The sequence below is a fragment of the Hemitrygon akajei genome, chromosome 21 (assembly GCF_048418815.1).
Source record: "Hemitrygon akajei chromosome 21, sHemAka1.3, whole genome shotgun sequence".
Classification (NCBI taxonomy): domain Eukaryota; kingdom Metazoa; phylum Chordata; class Chondrichthyes; order Myliobatiformes; family Dasyatidae; genus Hemitrygon; species Hemitrygon akajei.
The window spans coordinates 241,466-258,205 of record NC_133144.1 but is presented as its reverse complement, the minus strand read 5'-3'; the positions used below and the strand labels follow the sequence as shown (position 1 = coordinate 258,205).

The following is a 16,740-nucleotide window of genomic DNA, read 5'->3' as shown; positions in this document are numbered from 1 at the left end:
TTGGGACAGTGACTGTTTGGGGGGAGGTTGGGACAGTGACTGTGTGGGGAGAGGTTGGGACAGTGACTGTTTGGGGGGAGGTTGGGACAGTGACTGTGTGGGGGGAGAGCTTGGGTCAGTGACTGTGTCGGGGAGAGGTTGGGACAGTGACTGTGTGGGGGGAGCTTGGGTCAGTGACTGTGTCGGGGAGAGGTTGGGACAGTGACTGTGTGGGGGAGGTTGGGACAGTGACTGTGTGGGGGGAGGTTAGGACAGTGACTGTGTGGGGGGAGCCTGGGTCAGTGACTGTGTCGGGGAGAGGTTGGGACAGTGACTGTGTGGGGAGAGCTTGGGACAGTGACTGGGGAGACGTTGGGACAGTGACTGTGTGGGGAGAGGTTGGGTCAGTGACTGTGTCGGGGAGAGGTTGGGACAGTGACTGTGTGGGGAGAGGTTGGGACAGTGACTGTGTCGGGGAGAGGTTGGGACAGTGACTGTGTGGGGGAGTGGTTGGGACAGTGACTGTGTCGGGTAGAGTTTGTGACAGTGACTGTGCGTGGGGAGAGGTTGGGACAGTGACTGTGTCGGGGAGAGGTTGGGACAGTGACTGTGTGGGGGAGGTTGGGTCAGTGACTGTGGGGGGGGGAGGTTAGGACAGTGACTGTGTGGGGGAGGTTGGGACAGTGACTGTGTGGGGTAGAGTTTGTGACAGTGACTGTGCGTGGGGAGAGGTTGGGTCAGTGACTGCGTGGGGAGAGGTTGGGACAGTGACTGTGTGGGGGAGGTTGGGATAGTGACTGTGTGTCGGGGAGAGCTTGGGACAGTGACTGTGTGTCGGGGAGAGGTTAGGACAGTGACTGTGTGGGGAGTGGTTGGGACAGTGACTGTGTGTCGGGGTGAGGTTGGGACAGTGACTGTGTGTCGGGGAGAGCTTGGGACAGTGACTGTGTGGGGAGAGCTTGGGACAGTGACTGTGTGGGGGAGGTTAGGACAGTGACTGTGTGGGGGAGGTTGGGACAGTGACTGTGTGTCGGGGAGAGGTTAGGACAGTGACTGTGCGTGGGGAGAGGTTGGGACAGTGACTGTGTGGGGAGAGCTTGGGACAGTGACTGTGCGTGGGGAGAGGTTAGGACAGTGACTGTGTGTAGGGGAGTGGTTGGGACAGTGACTGTGTGTCGGGGAGAGGTTAGGACAGTGACTGTGTGGGGGAGGTTAGGACAGTGACTGTGTGGGGGAGGTTGGGACAGTGACTGTGCGTGGGGAGAGGTTAGGACAGTGACTGTGCGTGGGGAGAGTTTGGGACAGTGAGTGTGTGGGGGAGTGGTTGGGACAGTGACTGCGTGGGGAGAGTTTGTGACAGTGACTGTGTGTCGGGGAGAGTTTGGGACAGTGACTGTGTCGGGGAGTGGTTGGGACAGTGACTGTGTGGGGGAGGTTGTGACAGTGACTGTGTGTCGGGGAGAGTTTGGGACAGTGACTGTGTCGGGGAGTGGTTGGGACAGTGACTGTGTGGGGGAGGTTGGGACAGTGACGGTGTGGGGAGTTTGTGACAGTGACTGTGTGGGGAGAGGTTAGGACAGTAACTGTGCGAGGGGAGAGGTTGGGTCAGTGACTGTGTGTCGGGGAGAGCTTGGGACAGTGACTGTGTGGGGGAGTGGTTGGGACAGTGACTGTGTGGGGAGAGTTTGTGACAGTGACTGTGTGGGGAGAGTTTGGGACAGTGACTGTGTCGGGGAGTGGTTGGGACAGTGACTGCGTGGGGAGAGTTTGTGACAGTGACTGCGTGGGGAGAGTTTGGGACAGTGACTGTGTCGGGGAGTGGTTGGGACAGTGACTGCGTGGGGAGAGTTTGTGACAGTGACTGCGTGGGGAGAGTTTGTGACAGTGACTGTGTGGGGGAGGTTGGGACAGTGACTGTGTGGGGGAGGTTGGGACAGTGACGGTGTGGGGAGTTTGTGACAGTGACTGTGTGGGGGAGGTTGGGACAGTGACTGTGTGTCGGGGAGAGCTTGGGACAGTGACTGTGCGTGGGGAGAGGTTGGGACAGTGACTGTGTGGGGAGAGGTTGGGACAGTGACTGTGTGTCGGGGAGAGTTTGGGACAGTGACTGTGCGTGGGGAGAGGTTGGGACAGTGACTGTGTGGGGAGAGGTTGGGACAGTGACTGTGTGTCGGGGAGAGCTTGGGACAGTGACTGTATGTCGGGGAGAACTTGGGACAGTGACTGTGTGGGGAGAGCTTGGGACAGTGACTGTGTGTCGGGGAGAACTTGGGACAGTGACTGTGTGGGGAGAGTTTGTGACAGTGACTGTGTGGGGGAGGTTAGGACAGTGACTGTGTGGGGAGAGTTTGTGACAGTGACTGTGTGGGGGAGGTTAGGACAGTGACTGTGTGGGGGAGGTTGGGACAGTGACTGTGTCGGGGAGAGGTTAGGACAGTGACTTTGCGTGGGGAGAGGTTAGGACAGTGACTGTGTGGGGAGAGTTTGTGACAGTGACTGTGTGGGGGAGGTTAGGACAGTGACTGTGTGGGGGAGGTTGGGACAGTGACTGTGTGTCGGGGAGAGGTTAGGACAGTGACTTTGCGTGGGGAGAGGTTAGGACAGTGACTGTGTGGGGGAGGTTGGGACAGTGACTGTGTGGGGAGAGTTTGTGACAGTGACTGTGTTGGGGAGAGGCAGATCTGGGCTGTATACGGGACAAATATTCTGTGTGTGAGGGCAGTGAGTGAGGGAGAAGGACCAAGGTGTGTGAGGTGGGCAAACGGGGACGAAGGGAGGAGGAAAGGGAGAGTGGGGGAGGAGAGAGAGTGGAGCACACACACGCAGTGAGTGAGTGTCAGAGAGTGAGAGAGAGGGAGAGACTGTCTGCTTTCTTGGGGGGATGGGGAGGGGGGTGATGATCTGTGTGACTGGAATTGGTGACAATGGCCTTTGCAGGGGAAGTAATGTGGGGCAGAACACCTCGTAGAGAAGTCACTGCCGTATAAACACAAGTTACTGCTCACCACTGATGGAATGCCTGGTGTCTGCGCCTGAGTCCATCATCGGAGGATTCTTCCCAACTTTCCCAGATGATCCTGGTGCTGCAGGAACACAAGAAACTCAGAGCTGGTGTATGGAGCTACGCAGAAACATTCACAGTCACTCACTACTGACTACAGTACACAGAAGGAACCCAGGATGGGAGGAATGGAAAGCGTACTCCTTTGATCAATTTGCCCCACACCAATATTCGGCAGTCTCTCTGTGCTTTTCTCAGGCCTCGATTGATGGATCCCCACTTCCAAGAGGGTGATCGCGTCTTTTCTGTTAAGTGTCCCTGGGTCAGCGTGAGGGTGGTGATTGAATAATGAGAACAAGGAAATGGCTAAATTACTGGTTATTTCATGCCAACGGTTATTCATGTACATTGAAAAAATCAATGGGGCACAGAAGTTAGCATGACGCAATTACAGCTTGAGACGCCAGACTTCAGAGTTCAAAGTTCAATTCTACTGTCCTTTGTAAGTAACTTTGTACATTCCTCCCCGTGTGCATGTGGGTTGCTTTTGGGCGTTCTGGTTTCCACCCACAGTCCAAAATATATCGACTAGTTTGTAGCTTAAGTGGCCATTGAAAAATGTTCTGCGATTAGGCTAAGATTAAATGAATGGGCGCTGCGCCGGTAGGGCCTGTTCCACACTGTATCGGAGAGGATGGGCAGAGAAGGGTTGAGAGTTTCATCATCAACCCATCGGAAAGCACTAAGGTACACCAGGGAAACATCAGTGCCAACCCTTGGACCACAGCAGCCACTTATTAACTTGAGCATGCAGAGGAAGGGAGGCCCTTCCCTCCAATATGACTCAAAGCATTCCACTGAATGTCATGCAGCTGCTGGAAGCTGCATGAGCAAAAGTCCAAGTGCAGGACTACATACCACAACTCTCTGAGAACCAGTTAGGGGTGATACCTCCCCAGCATCAGTCTGGTTAATAACCCACCCTCTCCTTAGAGGCTGGGTAATAAACCCCACTGCCAGTCTGGGTAATAACCCCCTCCCACTGTCAGTCTGTATAATAACCACCCCACTTTCAGTCTGGGTAATAACCCCCTCCCATTGTCAGTCTGGGTAATAACCCCCCCACTGTCAGTCTGGGAAATACAACCCCCCACTGTCAGTCCGGGTAATACCCACCCCCCACTGTCAGTCTAGGAAATACAACCCCCCACTGTCAGTCTGGGTAAATAACCCCCCACTGTCAGTCTGGCAAATAACCCCCCACTGTCAGTCTGGGTAATAACCACAACCCCCACTATCAGTCTGGGAAATACAACCCCCCACTGTCAGTCTGGGAAATACAACCCCCCACTGTCAGTCTGGGTAATAACCTCACCCCCCACTGTCAATCTAGGTGATATCCCACCTCCCTTGTCAGTCTGGGTAATAACCACAACCCCCACTATCAGTCTGGGAAATACAACCCCCCACTGTCAGTCTGGGTAATAACCACAACCCCCACTGTCAGTCTGGGTAATAACCTCACCCCCCACTGTCAGTCTGGGTAATAACCCCCCACTGTCAGTCTGGGAAATACAACCCCCCACTGTCAGTCTGGGTAATAACCTCACCCCCCACTGTCAATCTAGGTGATATCCCACCTCCCTTGTCAGTCTGGGTAATAACCCCCCACTTTCAGTCAGGGTAATAACCCTCTCCCATTGTCAGTCTGGGTAATAACCCCCCACTGTCAGTCTGGGAAATACAACCCCCCACTGTCAGTCTGGGAAATACAACCCCCCACTGTCAGTCTGGGAAATAACCCCCCACTGTCAGTCTGGGAAATACAACCCCCCACTGTCAGTCTGGGAAATAACCCCCCACTGTCAGTCTGGGAAATACAACCCCCCACTGTCAGTCTGGGAAATACAACCCCCCACTGTCAGTCTAGGAAATACAACCCCCCACTGTCAGTCTGGGTAAATAACCACAACCCCCACTATCAGTCTGGGAAATACAACCCCCCATTGTCAGTCTGGGTAATAATCCCCTCCCACTGTCAGTCTGGTTCATAACTCCCCCCACCATCAGTCTAGGAAATACAACCCCCACTATCAGTCTGGGGAATACAACCCCCACTGTCAGTCTGGGGAATACAACCCCCCACTGTCAGTCTGGGTAATAACCACAACCCCCACTGTCAGTCTGGGTAATAACCCCCCCACTGTCAGTCTGGGTAATAACCACAACCCCCACTGTCAGTCTGGGTAATAAATCCCCCACTGTCAGTCTGGGTAATAACCCCCCCACGGTCAGTCTGGGTAATAACCCCCCACGGTCAGTCTAGGAAATACAACCCCCCACTGTCAGTCTGGGAAATACAACCCCCCACGGTCAGTCTAGGAAATAACCCCCCACTGTCAGTTTGGGTAATAACCCCCCCACTGTCATCTGGGAAATACAACCCCCCACTATCAGTCTGGGAAATACAACCCCCACTGTCAGTCTGGGACAGGGGTGTCAAACTCATTTTAGGTCACGGGCCGGATTGAGCAAAATGCAGTTTCATGCGGGCCGGATCAGTCGGACGCGTGCGAACGCAGCTTTCGTTGCCTCCGTTTTTTCAGCCTGCTCTCATGTGTCTCAGTCTCTGCTATAACTACAAAGTGTTTCACTTTACAAATTCCGTTTCTTATGAAGAGGACTGCCGAGCAAGACTGCCGAATAAACACTAAAAACCCTGAAAACCTGGTACCTGAATAAACTCAGCATTAGCGATATCATACGCCATAGGCGCTTCGATTACTGGGGCCAGCTTTAATAGTAATTAGATATTATCTCGCGGGCCAAAGATAATTCCACCGCGGGCCAGATTTGGCCCGCGGGCCTTGAGTTTGACATATATGGTCTAGGAAATACAACCCCCCACTGTCAGTCTGGGTAATAACCCCACCCCCCATTGTCAGTCTGGGTAATAACCCCCCACTGTCAGTCTGGGTAATACAACCCCCCCACTGTCAGTCTGGGTAATAACCCCCCACTGTCAGTCTGGGTAATACAACCCCCCCACTGTCAGTCTGGGTAATAACCCCACCCCCCATTGTCAGTCTGGGTAATAACCCCCCACTGTCAGTCTGGGTAATACAACCCCCCCACTGTCAGTCTGGGTAATAACCCCCCACTGTCAGTCTGGGTAATAACCCCACCCCCCATTGTCAGTCTGGGTAATAACCCCACCCCCCATTGTCAGTCTGGGTAATAACCCCCCACTGTCAGTCTGGGTAATACAACCCCCCCACTGTCAGTCTGGGTAATAACCCCCCACTGTCAGTCTGGGTAATACAACCCCCCCACTGTCAGTCTGGGTAATAACCCCACCCCCCATTGTCAGTCTGGGTAATAACCCCCCACTGTCAGTCTGGGTAATACAACCCCCCCACTGTCAGTCTGGGTAATAACCCCCCACTGTCAGTCTGGGTAATAACCCCACCCCCCATTGTCAGTCTGGGTAATAACCCCCCACTGTCAGTCTGGGTAATAACCCCACCCCCCATTGTCAGTCTGGGTAATACAACCCCCCCACTGTCAGTCTGGGTAATAACCCCACCCCCCATTGTCAGTCTGGGTAATAACCCCCCACTGTCAGTCTGGGTAATAACCCCCCCACTGTCAGTCTGGGTAATAACCCCACCCCCCATTGTCAGTCTGGGTAATAACCCCCCACTGTCAGTCTGGGTAATACAACCCCCCCACTGTCAGTCTGGGTAATAACCCCCCACTGTCAGTCTGGGTAATAACCCCACCCCCCATTGTCAGTCTGGGTAATAACCCCCCCACTGTCAGTCTGGGTAATAACCCCACCCCCCATTGTCAGTCTGGGTAATACAACCCCCCCACTGTCAGTCTGGGTAATAACCCCACCCCCCCACTGTCAGTCTGGGAAATAACCCCCCACTGTCAGTCTGGGTAATAACCCCCCCACTGTCAGTCTGGGTAATAACCCCCCACTGTCAGTCTGGGTAATAACCCCACCCCCCATTGTCAGTCTGGGAAATACAACCCCCCACTGTCAGTCTGGGTAATAACCTCACCCCCCACTGTCAGTCTAGGTGATAACCCACCTCATCAGTCTGGGTATTAACCCCCCACTGTCAGTCTGGGTAATAACCCCCCACTGTCAGTCTGGGTAATACAACCCCCCCCACTGTCAGTCTGGGTAATAACCCCCCCACTGTCAGTCTGGGTAATACAACCCCCCCACTGTCAGTCTGGGTAATAACCCCCCACTGTCAGTCTGGGTAATAACCCCCCCACTGTCAGTCTGGGAAATACAACCCCCCCACTGTCAGTCTGGGTAATAACCCCACCCCCCATTGTCAGTCTGGGAAATAACCCCCCACTGTCAGTCTGGGTAATAACCCCCCATTGTCAGTCTGGGTAATAACCCCCCCACTGTCAGTCTGGGTAATAACCCCACCCCCCATTGTCAGTCTGGGAAATAACCCCCCACTGTCAGTCTGGGTAATAACCCCACCCCCCATTGTCAGTCTGGGAAATAACCCCCCACTGTCAGTCTGGGTAATAACCCCACCCCCCATTGTCAGTCTGGGAAATAACCCCCCACTGTCAGTCTGGGTAATAACCCCACCCCCCATTGTCAGTCTGGGAAATAACCCCCCACTGTCAGTCTGGGAAATGCAACCCCCCCATTGTCAGTCTGGGTAATAACCCCCCACTGTCAGTCTGGGTAATACAACCCCCCCACTGTCAGTCTGGGTAATAACCCCCCATTGTCAGTCTGGGTAATAACCCCCCCACTGTCAGTCTGGGTAATAACCCCCCATTGTCAGTCTGGGTAATACAACCCCCCCACTGTCAGTCTGGGTAATACAACCCCCCCACTGTCAGTCTGGGTAATAACCCCCCATTGTCAGTCTGGGTAATAACCCCCCCACTGTCAGTCTGGGTAATACAACCCCCCCATTGTCAGTCTGGGTAATAACCCCCCCACTGTCAGTCTGGGTAATACAACCCCCCCACTGTCAGTCTGGGTAATAACCCCACCCCCCCATTGTCAGTCTGGGAAATAAACCCCACTGTCAGTCTGGGTAATAACCCCCCATTGTCAGTCTGGGAAATACAACCCCCCACTGTCAGTCTGGGAAATAACCCCCCACTGTCAGTCTGGGTAATAACCCCCCATTGTCAGTCTGGGAAATAACCCCCCACTGTCAGTCTGGGTAATAACCTCACCCCCCACTGTCAGTCTGGGAAATACAACCCCCCACTGTCAGTCTGGGTAATAACCTCACCCCCCACTGTCAATCTAGGTGATAACCCACCTCCCTTGTCAGTCTGGGTAATAACCCCCATTTTCAGTCAGGGTAATAACCCCCTCCCATTGTCAGTCTGGGTAATAACCCCCCTCCCACTGTCAGTCTGGTTCATAACTCCCCCCACCGTCAGTCTAGGAAATACAACCACCCACTGTCAGTCTGGGTAATAACCCACCTCGCTTGTCAGTCTGGGTAATAACCCCCCACTGTCAGTCTGGGTATTAACCTCACCCCCCACTGTCAATCTAGGTGATAACCCACCTCCCTTGTCAGTCTGGGTAAAAACCCCCCACTGTCAGTCTGGGTAATACAACCCCCCACTGTCAGTCTGGGTAATACAACCCCCCACTGTCAGTCTGGGTAATAACCCACCTCCCTTGTCAGTCTGGGTAATAACCCCCCACTGTCAGTCTGGGTAATAACCCCCCACTGTCAGTCTGGGTAATACAACCACCCACTGTCAGTCTGGGTAATAACCCACCTCCCTTGTCAGTCTGGGTAATAACCCCCCACTGTCAGTCTGGGTAATACAACCACCCACTGTCAGTCTGGGTAATAACCCCCCACTGTCAGTCTGGGTAATAACCTCACCCCCCACGGTCAGTCTGGGTAAAAACCCCCCACTGTCAGTCTGGGTAATAAATCCCCCACCGTCAGTCTAGGAAATACAACCACCCACTGTCAGTCTGGGTAATAACCCCCCACTGTCAGTCTGGGTAATAACCTCACCCCCCACGGTCAGTCTGGGTAAAAACCCCCCACTGTCAGTCTGGGTAATAAATCCCCCACCGTCAGTCTAGGAAATACAACCACCCACTGTCAGTCTGGGTAATAACCCACCTCCCTTGTCAGTCTGGGTAAAAACCCCCCACTGTCAGTCTGGGTAATAACCACCACCCCCACCATCAGCCTGGATAATAACACCCCACCTGTCAGTCAGGGTAATATCCCCTCCATTGTCAGTCACATAACATCTGAGGTTGAAAGGGAGATGCCATCACCCTGAGAAACAAATGCAGTGATACCCCTGGGATAGTTAACAATGGATGAATGTTCTGCTGTATCAATGAAAATGTTCTGAATAAGGAATATAATTGGAAAAAATGCAATCAAACTCCCATATGGGCAGCCAGGTACTGAAAACCAACATTCGGTGACAGATTACTGTGGGTTAACATGCTGGACGTACTCTCCAGAACGTGATGGGCAGAGGGGTGTTCACTATTGGACATGACTACTATTGAGAAATATACCTGACATAATCATTATGTATACCTGAAATATAATCACTATGTATTAGCTATTTACTATACTATGTAATCACTTCTAGGTACTGAATATTAATATGTATTATTTTACTAGACACATTTTGCTATGTGTTGTTTTCACTAGATACTTTGTACTCTCTTAGCTGCATACTGTGGCACTTACAGAACACCTGTTTAGTTAGCAGTACTATTAGCTGAAATGTACCCCATGTATTACACTCAGCCTTTGTTTAGTACGAGGTAACGGTGGCGGACAGGATGCTGCGAGCAGGAATGTACTGTGAGGGAGGTTGTCTGGAAAACATAATCTTGGCCACGAATAAGGCCCCAATGCGAACGGGTGAAATATAATGGTGGCGCACCGCGGGCTAGGCAAGAGCGATTGATTAATTAATTAATATATAGATGATATGCAATTAAAACTTGATTGGGTATGCTGATGAAACTGAAATGTAACTGAGATAAGAAATTACTATAAAGAATGCTGTACACTGGAGCTCGGTGGGCTTTCGGTGACAAGTTCATTGATTGCTTCAGCCTTTGTTTGCAAATAAAGGTTTAATTTTCTTGAAGAATTGTCTGTGTCTCCAGGTCATTTCAAATAACCACGACACTACTCACAAAGCCATCGGCGGAGAGGGTGTTCACTATTGGACACGACTACTCACAAAGGCATCAGTGGAGAGGGTGTTCACTACTGAACACGACTGCTCACACAGACTTCAGCCATTAACTCTAAGTTACTGGGTGGGAAACGGTAAGCTTGCCATTGAATCTGGAGTCAGACATACAAAAAATTATTTGGTCTGTGCCAAAATACAACCAGACCTCAACAAAACACCTAAGTGTAGTTCATGTGGAAGGTAACATTCAGAAACAGAAGCTCCCCATTGTATCATCTCCTCCTTCGTAGGGCTGACTTTTGTGCAGAAGCGTGATTGGAACAGCCACATAAACGCAGGAGGCCAGAGACTGGTGAACGACTACAGATGTCTCACCACCCGAAGTTTTCTATTAGCTGCAAGATATATCAGGAGTAACATGGAATTTTCCTGACTATTGAATGAGCACAGCTCCAACAACACACCATCCAGCACAAGATGCCACGGTAACCCAGCAGGTAGAGTATCACAGCACGGGTGTCTTAGTTCAATTCTGATGCCAAATGTAAGGAGTCTGTATGTTCCCCTCGTGACTACCTGGGTTCCCTCTCACAGTCCAAAGATGCACCAGTTAGTAGGTTAATTAGGTGGGTTGCTGGGCAGTGTGGCTCATTGGGCCTGAAGGAGCTGTTCTGCACTGTATCACAAAATAAAATGAAAAATATAATACACGTTCACTCCCTCCACCTCTGGTCACTGTTCCAATGTGCCCATCAGCAATACACATCACAACCCTCCAGAACCTTCTCCAACACACCGCAGGAACACAGTCTCCGCTATTTAGAGGTATAGTGGCAGTGGGTGCAAGGTGCTGTCAGAAACTGCAGGATCCCCATGGCAGACATCAACTTGGCAACACGTATCACCATTTCTCCATGGTTGCTAGGTCTAAAGCCAGGCACACCCTATGCCAACAATTACTGCAGGAGCTTCACCTTCTCTGGGACAGCACAGCCCATGTGAGTGATCTTGAGTAAAGAGATGCCTTTCCCAAGCTGCACACCTTACAGTGGTGTGATGGATGGATCAGCTACCATCTCATCGGTGCAGCCATTAATAGAAGGGTTGTCTCTGGGGTGTGTACCCCTGTCAGCACACAATCTCTCCACATGAAGCCTGTGCAAAATGTACCACAATAGCAATGCTGCTAAACACGTGCCAAATGGTTCAAGCCACGTTGCAGAGGTCCTACACAAAATGCTGGTGGAACACAGCAGACCAGGCAGCATCTATAAGGAGAAGCACTGTCGACGTTTCGAGGTCCTCCTCAATGGGAGCTGGTGGGTGTAAGAGACAGATACAAAGCCAGCACTCTGAGCCTTTACTGTAGTGTGGGAGAAGCTGGGGCTCCTCGCCACCTTCGGCTGCCAACTCTGACTGAAAGCAGACCACGAGATTTTGTTCTGTGTCAAGTTAGCTATCACCTGTCAGAGTATGTCCTCCAGCTGACTTTCAGAGATGTACCACTGCCTCGGCAGTTTGTGTGGCTCTCAGAGTAAGCCTGGTGGTCAATTTCACTTTGGTGACTTGGGTGAGGAACTGGGAGAGATTCCAGTCAGGAAAATGCACTCTCAGAAGGGTGGGGGGGGGGGGGGGGGGGGGGGGGGCTGAGATCTGCAAAGAACTTACCTCAAAAACATTAGGCAGCCCTTCAAATAACACATCAGACATTTACTCATATGGTTTGTATAAAGGCAAACTACAGGAAATCTGAAATAAAAGCAGAAAATGCTACAAATCTTCAACAAATTGGGCAGCATCAAATCATTCCTGGTCATAAACTTGAAACATCCACTACTTCTCTCTCCATATATGCTGGCTGACTTGCCAAATATTTCTCGTATTTCCCATTTGAAATTCTGAGATGTCTGGCCCTAATTAAACTGGAAGCTGCTGATTATGCTGAGGAAGCAAAGAAGGATCTCCCTCCATTCCCCAGCAAATTAAAAACAAGCAGAAGAATCAGATGCTGGTCTATGACCGGCTATCCTCAGTACAGGCTTTGTTTGTAGGATTTAGTGATTTGTTCATTCTCTGTATTTCCTCCCCTTTCTCTGGGGAAATGGTTTGACCTCAGATGGGTGATTCTGCCAGTCCAGTTGTACTAAGGACCTCACAGGTAGCTGCAAGGAGAGAGACACGTGATGCCATGGGCTATTAAACCCAGAATCACTAACCTGACACACAAAACCTGGTGTGAAGGCCCAGAGATCAAAGGATTAAATGGCAGGAAACAACAAAAGGTGCGGAGTATAAACTAGCAACAAGTCCAGGGTGAACAGGGTGCAGTGAGTTACCTTGATCATGAGCCATTTTGTCTGATGACTCAGCTAATGGATCAGGGACACAAGAGAAAACATCAAAAGCAATTCAATTGAACCTGATGTTAAACACAAATTCAACCAGTCCACATCAAAGCAGCAACATTCAAAGGTGAGGGAAGTTCGGTCATATGCACATCTACAGCCATTGCTCAGCAGTCTCACTCCATGTCGAAGTGACAACACACTCATGGCGTGATGCACAGAGATGATCACTGGCTTGCTCGTTCACCTCCTCTCTTCAGATGGTCAGAACGGGTGAAACTACTCTCTCGGCACCAGCGATGAAAGGAAATTTGACAAACGACAGAAACATACAGAAGCACACATTATCTGCAACTGCCCATGCTACAGAAATCCGGTCAACGTACAATAAAAGCAGCACTGCATATATCATAGAGATTGGATTGTACAAAGTGAAAGGTGGGGATAGAAATTTTTAAGAATTTTGTATAAATAGACCAATACGTCCTGCCATATCCCTAAAGAGAGAAGTCCTGATTTTTGAGTAAGTCAGATTAAAAAAATTAAGGTAAGAAATAAGCAGTGGGTTTTCTGCCCTGTCCTAATTTAACTTGCATTCTCCCTTTACTTGCCACTTGTGTATCCTGAGCAATCCCTGTCTGCCTGATGACCGCTCAGTTTGAAACACTGGCACTTGACTGAGCCCACAGCTGCCACATGCAGACTAGGCTCTTTGCACTTCTGTTCTGAAGGGGAGGGCTAGAAATTCAGTCAGGATTACTCTCCCCTTTGTAGGGCTGAAAGGTATAGGAGGTAGGAAGGAAGACTGCCCTTATAGGTTGACTTAGCGAGGGCTTTTCTCTTTGGAATGAAGGAGGATGAGAGGTGATTTGATAGATGTGTACAAGATAAGAGGCACAGATTCAGTGGACAGCCAGAGGACTTTTTGACAAGGCAGAGATGGCTAATATGAAGGGGCATAGCTTTAAGATAACCATATAACAATAACAGCACAGAAACGGGCCATCTCGGCCCTTCTAGTGCCAAACGCTTACTCTCACCTAATCGCACTAACCCGCACTCAGCCCATAACCCTCCATTCCTTTCCTGTCCATATGCCTATCCAATTTTGCTCTAAATGACATTACCGAAACTGCCTCTACCACTTCTACTGGAAGCTCATTCCACACAGCTACCACTCTCTGAGTAAAGAAATTTCCCCTCATGTTACCCTTAAACTTTTGCCCCCTAAGTCTCAACTCATGTCCTCTTGTTTGAATCTCCCCTACTCTCAATGGAAAAAGCCTATCCACGTCAATTCTATCTATCCCCCTCATAATTTTAAATACCTCTCTCAAGTCCTCCCTCAACCTTCTACGCTCCAAAGAATAAAGACTTAACTTGTTCAACCTTTCCCTGTAACTTAGGTGGTGAAACCCAGGTAACATTCTAGTAAATCTTCTCTGTACTCTCTCTATTTTGTTGACATCTTTCCTATAATTCGGTGACAAGAACTGTACACAATACTCCAAATTCGGCCTCACCAATGCCTTGTACAATTTTAACATTACATCCAAACTCCAATACTCAATGCTCTGATTTATAAAGGCCAACATTCCAAAGGCTTTTTTCACCACCCTATCCACATGAGATTCAGGGAACTATGCACCATCATTCCTAGATCACTATGTTCTACTGCATTCTTCAATGCCCTACCATTTACCATGTATGTCCTATTTGGATTATTCTTACCAAAATGTAGCAACTCACACTTATCAGCATTAAACTCCATCTGCCATTGCTCAGCCCACTCTTCTAACTGGCCTAAATCTCTCTGCAAGCTTTGAAAACCTACTTCATTATCCACAACGCCATCTATCTTAGTATCATCTGCATACTTACTCAACCAATTTACCACCTCATCATCCAGATCATTAATGTATATGACAAACAACATTGGACCCAGTACAGATCCCTGAGGCACACCACTAGTCACTGGCCTACAATTTGACAAACAGTTATCCACCACTACTCTCTGGCATCTCCCATCCAGCCACTGTTGAATCCATTTTACTGCTTCAATATTAATACCTAACGATTGAACTTTCCTAACTAACCTTCCATGTGGAACCTTGTCAAAGGCCTTACTGAAGTCCAAATAAACAACATCCACTGCTTTACCCTCGTCATCTTTTTTTCGAAACCTCTTCAAAAAATTCAGTAGGATTTGTCAAACATGACCTTCCACGCACAAATCCATGTTGACTGTTCCTAATCAGACCCTGCCTACCCAGATAATTATATATACCATCTCTAAGAATACTTTCCATTAATTTACCCACCACTGACGTCAAACTTACAGGCCGATAATTGCTAGGTTTACTCTTAGAACCCTTTTTAAACAATGGAACCACATGAGCAATACGCCAATCCTCCGGCACCATCCCCGTTTCTAATGACATTTGAAATATTTCTGTCAGAGCCCCTGCTATTTCTACACTAACTTCTCCCAAGGTCCTAGTGAATATCCTGTCAGGACCCGGTTTATCCACTTTTATATTCCTTAAAAGCGCCAGTACTTCCTCCTCTTTAATCGTCATAGTTTCCATAACTTCCCTACTTGTTTCCCTTACCTTACACAATTCAATATCTTTCTCCTTAGTGAATACCGAAGAAAAGAAGTTGTTCAAAACCTCCCCCACCTCTTTCGGCTCCACACATAGCTGTCCACTCTGATTCTCTAAGGGACCAATTTTATCCCTCACTATCCTTTTGCTATTAATATAACTATAGGAACCCTTTGGATTTACTTTCACCTTACTTGCCAAAGCAACCTCGTATCTTCTTTTAGCTTTTCTAATTTCTTTCTTAAGATTCTTCTTACATTCTTTATATTCCTTGAGCACCTCATTTACTCCATGCTGCCTATATTGATTGTAGATATCTCTCTTTTTCCTAGCCAAGTTTCCAATATCCCTTGAAAACCATGGCACTCTCAAACTTTTAACCTTTCCTTTCAACCTAACAGGAACATAAAGATTCTGTACCCTCAAAATTTCACCTTTAAATGACCACCATTTCTCTATTACATCCTTCCCATAAAACAAATTGTCCCAATCCACTCCTTCTAAATCTTTTTGCATTGCCTCAAAGTTAGCCTTTCTCCAATCAAAACTCTCAACCCTGGGTCCAGTCCTATCCTTCTCCATTAATTATATTGAAACTAATGGCATTGTGATCACTGGACCTGAAGTGCTCCCTAACACATACCTCTGTCACCTGACCTATCTCATTCCCTAACAGGAGATCCAACACTGCCCCTTCTCTAGTTGGTACCTCTATGTATTGCTGCAAAAAACTATCCTGCACACATTTTACAAACTCCAAACCATCCATCTCTTTTACATTATGGGCTTCCCAGTCTATGTGTGGAAAATTAAAATCTCCCACAATCACAACCCTATGCTTACTACAAATATCTGTTTACTGGCGCTTTTAAAGAATATAAAAGTGGATAAGCCTCTGGGTCCTGACAGGAAATTCCCTAGGACCTTGAGGGAAGTTAGTGTAGAAATAGCAGGGGCTCTGACAGAAATATTTCACATGTCATTAGAAACGGGGATGGTGCCTGAGAATTGGCGTATTGCTCATGTGGTTCCATTGTTTAAAAAGGGTTCTAAGAGTAAACCTAGCAATTATCGGCCTGTAAGTTTGACGTCAGTGGTGGGTAAATTAATGGAAAGTACTCTTAGAGATGGTATATATAATTATCTGGGTAGGCAGGGTCTGATTAGGAACAGTCAACATGGATTTGTGCGTGGAAGGTCATGTTTGACAAATCTTATTGAATTTTTTGAAGAGGTTACTAGGAAAGTTGATGAGTGTAAAGCAGTGGATGTTGTCTATATGGACTTTAGTAAGGCCTTTGACAAGGTTCCACACGGAAGGTTAGTTAGGAAGGTTCAATCATTAGGTATTAATATTGAAGTAGTAAAATGGATTCAACAGTGGCTGGATGGGAGATCCCAGAGAGTAGTGGTGGATAACTGTTTGTCAGGTTGGTGGCCGGTGACTAGTGGTGTGCTTCAGGGATCTGTACTGGGTCCAATGTTGTTTGTCATATACATTAACGATCTGGATGATGGGTTGGGAAATCGGATAACTAAGTATGCAGATGATACTAAGATAGGTGTCATTGTGGATAATGAAGTAGGTTTTCAAAACTTGCAG

General features: G+C 49.0%; 1 protein-coding gene across 1 annotated transcript in view; it reads right to left on the bottom strand.

Moving 5' to 3' along the window:
* The window catches only part of LOC140714508 (neogenin-like), a 209,133-nt gene that overhangs the window by 29,899 nt on the left and 162,494 nt on the right, over nucleotides 1-16,740 (bottom strand). Inside the window, exons 21-22 of the mRNA XM_073025803.1 lie at nucleotides 12,523-12,555; nucleotides 2,985-3,062 (exon numbers count right to left, since the gene is read on the bottom strand). Of these exons, the coding sequence (XP_072881904.1) occupies nucleotides 2,985-3,062; nucleotides 12,523-12,555 (111 nt within the window). The remainder of the gene's footprint in view (nucleotides 1-2,984; nucleotides 3,063-12,522; nucleotides 12,556-16,740) is intronic.